We start from the raw sequence: 7,471 nt of genomic DNA on the forward strand, positions 1-7,471 counted from the left end.
GCAATAATCCTGAAATCCAATGTTTACCTACCATGCTGGCACCGGTCGCTATGCGCATTTATGTCATAGCTACTCATTTTCCTCACGAGGCTGAGTGGGCCTTTACCACTGACCTAACCGTGTCTCTAAAGGTAGAACACACACTATTATCACGTCACGTGAACTCAAGTGGAGTCAGAAAAATGTAGTTGAAAGTTTTCCCAGAATATTGTATGTAATTTCGTTCAGGACAGCTACACTACTATTATTATTATTACTATATAACACTTTATTAGAATTTTACAATATTTACAAAGAGGTATCAAAGTTTCAAAAGTTTCAAAGTTTATTTATTTCATGTTTCAACACATTGGGTTGTTAACATACATCAATAGGTATATACAGTAGAAAAAAAAGCAAAGAATGAGACAAAATGTGAATATAGTCTAGAGCAAAAGAAGTAAAAAAGAAAACAAAAACTAATGTAATAATTATGTACCCACCTACACATCGATACCTATAGGTACACAAAACAAAATAACAAAATGATAAGTTAACAAAAGAAAACGAAAATTGAATAAAGAAAGAAAGAAAAAATATTGAAAAATTCTAACTCAGGAGCGGGATTAATGCCTAGGGCATTCTCTTCCATCCAGTGGCGTAGCGTGGTCTAAATTCAAGTGTAGGGCTCATGCACAGGTCTTCCAAGTCCCATCACAGTACATGCCATGCCATTAATATTTATGGGCATTAGAGTGAACTTTTGAGTTGTATGGCCGCCATACATACACGCTACGCCACTGCGTTCCATCCAACCCCAACGTGAGCTCACGTGACGTGATAGAGTGTGTTGTACTACCCTAACTTACCCGGATCATGATCTTGGCCGTTTCATCCAGGGTATCAAAGTTACTCGGGTACTTGCACACAAAACAAGGATAATACAGACTCTCTGTGAACTTCTTCAATAATTTGGTGTGAGGGCGGAGACCTGAGAAAAAGAACCAGAGTAATAAGAGTTTTTAGAGTGAAATAAGGGCCCTTCACAATGTTTGTGGGTACTCGGAAAATTAGAACAGTAATTTAACCAGAAAAGGTCAGCTCCCATGGCGTAGTGGTCACTGCGCTCGTCTTGCACGCGGGAGACCCGGGTTCGATTCCCGGCGGGGTCAAGAAATTCGTACTTGGTGTGAGGGCGGAGACCTGAGAAAAAGAACCAGAGTAATAAGAGTTTTTAGAGTGAAAAAAGGGCCCTTCACAATGTTTGTGGGTACTCAGAAAATTAGAAAAGTAATTTAACCAGAAAAGAAGGCCATATGTTGTTGTTGTTGTTGTTGTTGTTGTAGCGGCTTTAGCTTTCGCCGAATGGCTATAGCAGAATAAAGAAAAGATGTCTTTTTGTATCATAAACATTGGATTTTAGGATTATTGAGATATTGGGAAAATCCTACAATGCTGCAGTGAGCACCAAAGTTGTGATATAAATACATGGGATTTTAGGATTATTGAGATATTGGGAAAATCCTACAATGCTGCAGTGAGCACCAAAGTTGTGATATAATAACACAAATAAACTGCAATAAAGTGTTGATTTTTTTGTTTTTAAATTCTCCTTAGTAAGTGTAAGTAAAGTTAACCAGAAAAGAAGACCATATAGTGAGGGATGGTTTATCTGATTTTCCCGTAAAAAGCAAGACTTAAAAACAGAGCTACCAGCGTACCAGCCGGAACCCAGACGGACCGAATGTTTACCAACGTGATACGTGTTCGGGTTCCTTAATACAGACTTAGGGAGTAAAGGTAGGTTTAGACGAAGCGAGTCTACTCGCGCACCAAAACTCGTTTCCTCCTCGCACATCAAAACTCATCCTCGCGCTACTATACATCTGTATAAACAAACTGGAAAAACATACTACCCCTCATTTCTGACACAAGCTATACGAGTATTTTCAATCGAACTGAGTGTAAATTTTCATCGATGGTGGGCATCGAACCCGATCTTCTAAATGACAAGTGTAGTCTTTTTTTTTTTTAAAGCATGGATGAGGAAGATGGGATCTGATAACATGATAACATACAGACCTCATCTCACTCACCTAGCTATGTAAATAACATGTTATTTGTTTATAAGTTTGTCAAGTTAAGATACATACCTCTCCTCCATTATATACATCTGTATAAACAAACTGGAAAAACATACTACCCCTCATTTCAGACACAAGCTATACGAGTATTTTCAATCGAACTGAGTGTAAATTTTCATCGATGGTGGGCATCGAACCCGATCATCTAAATGTAAATGCAATTTCTTTGTGTTATTATGTCACAACTTTGGTGCTCACTGCAGCATTGTAGGATTTTTCCCAACAATTGTCCTAACGAGGCTGAGTGCACCCCGAACTCCAAGCACAGCCGAAAAAAAAACCTCGGCACCGCCGGGAATCGAACCCGGACCTCCTGCGTGCAAGCCTAGTATGATACCCACTCGGCCACGGAGGTTGCTTCGCTATAACTGTAGTAGGTAATAGAAAGTATAAAAAATTGGTTGGTTCCGGAGTTAACATTTACCTGGTATGAGGAAGATAGGATAGCTGCCGCGGGAGTCTGCCAGTCGCGAGGTCCGGGTTTGAACCTCTTCCCAGCAAGGAACGCTAGGTATTTGGTCTGCTAGTTCTTCCAGCTCTTCCAAACTCTCAGGTAGATGAGATTTGATGTTCTGCAGGAGGATGTAATCTTTGTCTGAAATGGGAAAACAAGACTTCCGTCGTTAAAAGTTCCTTCTACCAAAACGATTAGAAATATAAATATGTACCTACCTAGATAAATAAGTAGACAGAAGAAGGAAAAATACAATCCCCAAGAAGTTAGAAGTACCTAGCCATAAATATGTACCTACCTAGATAAATAAGTAGACAGAAGAAGGAAAAATACAATCCCCAAGAAGTTAGAAGTACCTAGCTCAGGGATTTTTTTTATTGTTATTTAAATTTGATAAATAAATGTAATACTATTTCAATCAATTCAATTCAATTTGTCTGGCTGCGGGACTTTTAAACAGTCCGGCCTGAAATTTCCCTTGCAAAGGTTGAATGCGAAGGACATCCGCTCGTTAAATTTTTCTAGTCAAAACCAAATGTCAGCCCAAACCAATCACCAAAGGGCTGATTGCGAGGCTGACGAAAAAAACTGACTCCGCCTGAGCACGGGAAAAGACGATGAAGAATAACGGTGGATTTCACCAATGGCTTACTGAGAGATTTCACTAATGGGAGAATTTTTAATGATCCAAAAAAGTTTTTAATGATCGAGGAGTTTTTAAAAACTCCTCGATCAAAACAAAAAGAAAATTAATAAAACAAAAAGAAAATTAATGATCCAAAAAACGGAGTTTTTAATGATCCAAAAAACGGAGTTTTTAATGATCCAAAAAGGGAGGAGTTTTTCTGAGCACGGGAAAAGGCGATGAAGAATAATGGTGGATTTTACCAATTACTTAATGAGAGATTTCACTAATGGGAGAATTTTTAATGATCCAAAAAAGTTTTTAATGATCGAGGAGTTTTTAAAAACTCCTCCTTTTTGGATCATTAAAAACTCCTCCTTTTTGGATCATTAAAAACTCCGTTTTTTTATCATTAAAAACTCCGTTTTTTGGATCATTAAAAACTCCGTTTTTTTGGATCATTAAAAACTCCTCCTTTTTGGATCATTAAAAACTCCTTTTTGGATCATTAAAAACTCCCTTTAGGATCATTAAAAATTCCTTTTTAGATTGAAAATTCTCCCATTAGTGAAATCTCTCATTAAATCATTGGTGAAATCCACCATAGGAATTTACAATACTCACCATGCTGTAGTGAAGACACTTCATCGACCAGCATCGTGGCAGATCCACTCGCGTTCGGTTTAACATGGACCTGACACAACAGGGTGTCCAAGACATCCAGCACCTTCTGTATTCGCCTGTCGTCGCCCTCACTTTGGACACACACTGTAGGGTAGCCGCTCGCTTTGCGCTGGTCACATAGGGAGCTGTCGTTAGAGTAGATGCTCATATATAGGGTGTACTCGTAGGATTTCGTTTGGAGAACAGCGTGGAGGTTCTTTAGTTTTACTGCCGAGTCCACCTGAAATTACAAGAAAACGGATGGGATAAGATAAAACAGAGAAAAAAAAAGAAAAGAAAATATTATTGAGGACAAAATATAGAGAAAAAAGAAAAAGAAAGACCGACCGAGGAAAGAAAGAAAAATGAAAGAGGAAAAGAAGGACAAAAAAAAAGAAAGAAAGCACCAAAAGGTGGAGGGATGTCGCAGGACGTATTTGACAAACAAAAAACAAACTAAAAACGTCAAAATCCCAAGGGGGGTAAAAAAACTCCAAAGTTTGCTTCCTTCGGTCAAACGAATCAAGCCTACGAGAGAAAAATCCAAAGTTCAGTTCGATTTGTATCAAACTTACATGAAGTAGGAAGAGCATCCTTGTCAAATTTGACAGCTGCATGCCAAATTTCAAGTCTCTACCTCTTACCGTTCTCGAGATATTTTGTTTACAGACAGACACACACACGGACCAATGGCTGAAACTTTGGATTTAGGATCTAGGGACCTCAAAACGTGTTTTGACACTAAAAACTGACCATCGAAAATTTGACCCGATTACATTACTTTCCTTCCTATAGGATAAGGAAAGTAAAAAGACTACAAAGTAAAAACACTTGGTGTACAGAAATGTACTTAATTCTACTGACTAATCGATTGATCGCGGGACAAAGGAATCTAAAGTGTCGCGTTTAACAAATCAAAGTAAACGAAACGGCGAAACGAAGGTGAAAAGTGAGAACGAATTTCTCGGTAGAAAGCAAAAGGTATGTCCACACATTGTCGACCAGCGAGCTGAATCTATGTGATCGATTTAGTGTGGACGGGCCGATCGACCATGTGTGGATACACATAAACTTACATGAAGTAGCAAGACGGCACTGAGGTACACATAAACTTACATGAAGTAGGAAGACAGCACTGAGGGCTCGCACGGCACAGGACTGCGCAAGTCTGGTCTTGGTTTCTTCCTCTGTATCCAACAGGGTGGCTCCAGTCAGTTGTATATCGCACGTCGGATAGCGAGATAGTAGACCGTTCAGTTTGCGACTAGCTACTGAGCCGCAGGACATGGCGGTCTTGTCGATAGCTACCAGCAGGTGGCGGGCGCCTCGTAGGAGGAGGAATTCGGCCAGGTCTAACCAAGCACCTGTGAAGGAGAAAAATTTGTATTAGGGGTTTAGGAGGGGTGGAGTCCGATGGACTGTGGCTGTGTGACTATGGAGTTTTGAGTCCAAAGTACGGCTTAATATACTATCGTACCTGCCTCGGTGGTGTAGTGGTCAAGACGCTCGCCTGGTAATCAGGAGGGCGTGGGTTCAATCCCAGCCGAGGTATGGAATTTTATCCGTAGGAGGAGGAATTCGGCCAGGTCTAACCAAGCACCTGTGAAGGAGAAAATTTGCATTAGGGGTTTAGGAGGGGAGGAATCCGGTGGACTGTGGCTGTGTGACTATGGAGTTTTGAGTCCAAGATACGGCTTAATATACCATCGTACTTTTTGTTTCCACCAAGAAAATGTGAATTTTCAACTTCAACACCCTGACTGCCAAAGCATATTCAATGACGTTTACCCACATAAACCCATGTATTATAAATTACAACATCCCCCTCAACATGAGAGATAGACGCTTCAATTCTTGGAAATTTTTCATCAAAAAATAGAACAACTTCACTCAGAGGCCTTCTTTCAGATCCTCATCTTCTTCTTCTTCTTCTTCTTCTTCTTCTTCTTCTTCTTCTTCTTCTTCTTCTTCTTCTTCTTCTTCTTCTGTCAAACCTATTTAAAAAAAAAATGAATTTCCGACCTTTTAAAACATTTATTCAGCCAGCCTAGTTAGATAGGTTGGTAGCGCGTCTGTAAGCGCTAAGCGCTAGGCGTCTGTAAGGGCGGATTTTATTCTGAAAGGATGTGCGTTTTCAGAACGGAACTTTTTCCCGAACATCCCGTGTTCACATGGGGGGGTCGGCTATTTTCGTCAGCCTCTCAATCAGGCCTAGGGTGATTGCTTTAGGGTGACATTTGGTTTTGGCTACAAATTCTACGAGTGGATGTCCGTCACACTCTACCTTTGTTGTTTCTTTAGCGAGGGAAATTTGGGCTGGTATTCTAACTCTTTAAAGTCCCCCTGTGTTAAAAATTGGGCAATAAAAAAAAAAAAGGTTTTCACCACTGTTATATGTCTTCATTTAGAGGCCTTCTTTCAAATCTTTATTTATACAGTCTTCATTTAGAGGCCTTCTTTCAAATCTTTATTTATACAGTCTTCATTTAGAGGCCTTCTTTCAAATCTTTATTTATACAGTCTTCATTTAGAGGCCTTCTTTCAAATCTTTATTTATACAGTCTTCATTTAGAGGCCTTCTTTCAAATCTTTATTTATACAGTCTTCATTTAGAGGCCTTCTTTCAAATCTTTATTTATACAGTCTTCATTTAGAGGCCTTCTTTCAGATAACCATTGAAAATACATACGTGGCCTGTGGCAGCAAGTGTGGACGTCCAGAGAGGAATCTCTTTGGTGGAATCAAAAACGAGGCTGAGTGAATCTGGGACGTCCGGTGTGCAAGCCTACTGTGATACCCACTCGGCCACTTTACTATGTGTACCGGTACACTTTGAGTTAAAAGACCGATTTCCTTTTACAATCTTATCAATCGATAGATCGTAAAGTGTCAGGTGTACCTGTCAGGTCTACTGGCCCTACATACATACCTGCTTTTCCTCCAATAATCAGGTAGCTACTGTCAGGCTCGAAGGCATACTTCACATTGACCGAGGACACAGGTACTAGGGATTTAGGTCATCAGGAGTCAGGTGTACCTGTCAGGTCTACTGGCCTTACATACATACCTGCTTTTCCTCCAATAATCAGGTAGCTACTGTCAGGCTCGAAGGCATACTTCACATTGACTGAGGACACAGGTACTAGGGATTTAGGTCTCTCCCGCTCCAGAGATAATACGATGCGATCAAAACTGTCCCCCTCTGTTGCAGAGCTGTGAAATTATAACAAAATCAAGTCATATAAAATAGCCACAATAGATCAGTTGCGCTTACTTGGGTGATGTTTCAAAGTCATGGAGCAGGAAAAATGAACAAAATCAAGTCATATAAAATAGCCACAATAGATCAGTTGCGCTTACTTGGGTGATGTTTCAAAGTCATGGAGCAGGAAAAATGAGGACCAAAGGAATTTTTCTTTTTCTTCTACGACTTCTAGATACCGAGATAAATCGATTTCAAAAATACCGGTAAATCGTGAAGTTTGACGTCACGGCATACGCTCCCGTAGGTGATGACGTCATAATTCATGACTCTCGCTTCGTTTGTTTGTGCGCAAGCGTTTCTGCGCATTTTGACGTGAAATCTGACGTCACAACTCTTTGAAC

General features: G+C 40.1%; 1 protein-coding gene across 2 annotated transcripts; it reads right to left on the reverse strand.

Moving 5' to 3' along the window:
• Positions 1-835: 835 nt before the first annotated feature.
• LOC103521143 lies at positions 836-7,088 on the reverse strand. 2 transcript variants are annotated; one of them, XM_026831966.1, is made up of 5 exons: positions 6,933-7,088; positions 4,982-5,229; positions 3,827-4,106; positions 2,548-2,718; positions 836-970 (listed from the first exon to the last, which is right to left on the reverse strand). In XM_026831966.1, exons 2-5 carry the CDS (start codon positions 5,150-5,152, stop codon positions 840-842), a joined length of 753 nt encoding a protein of 250 aa, XP_026687767.1. In that variant the 5' UTR covers positions 5,153-5,229; positions 6,933-7,088; the 3' UTR covers positions 836-839. The 2 variants fall into 2 exon arrangements, with proteins under 2 accessions (XP_026687767.1, XP_026687766.1); XM_026831965.1 differs by lacking the exon at positions 6,933-7,088 and adding an exon at positions 6,795-6,892.
• Between the last annotated feature and the right edge of the window lie 383 nt (positions 7,089-7,471).

Source organism: Diaphorina citri, unplaced genomic scaffold, assembly GCF_000475195.1.
Source record: "Diaphorina citri unplaced genomic scaffold, Diaci psyllid genome assembly version 1.1 scaffold4599, whole genome shotgun sequence".
NCBI classification, from domain to species: Eukaryota; Metazoa; Arthropoda; class Insecta; order Hemiptera; family Psyllidae; genus Diaphorina; species Diaphorina citri.

Bases quoted from the DNA above. Each gene is read 5' to 3' on its own strand.
- LOC103521143 (XM_026831966.1), bottom strand. From the start codon at position 5,152: ATGTCCTGCGGCTCAGTAGCTAGTCGCAAACTGAACGGTCTACTATCT. The intron at 4,107-4,981 runs GTAAGTTTATGT...TTGTAATTTCAG, and splicing joins GTGCTGTCTTCCTACTTCAT to GTGGACTCGGCAGTAAAACT. The intron at 2,719-3,826 runs GTGAGTATTGTA...TTCCCATTTCAG, and splicing joins AGTGTCTTCACTACAGCATG to ACAAAGATTACATCCTCCTG.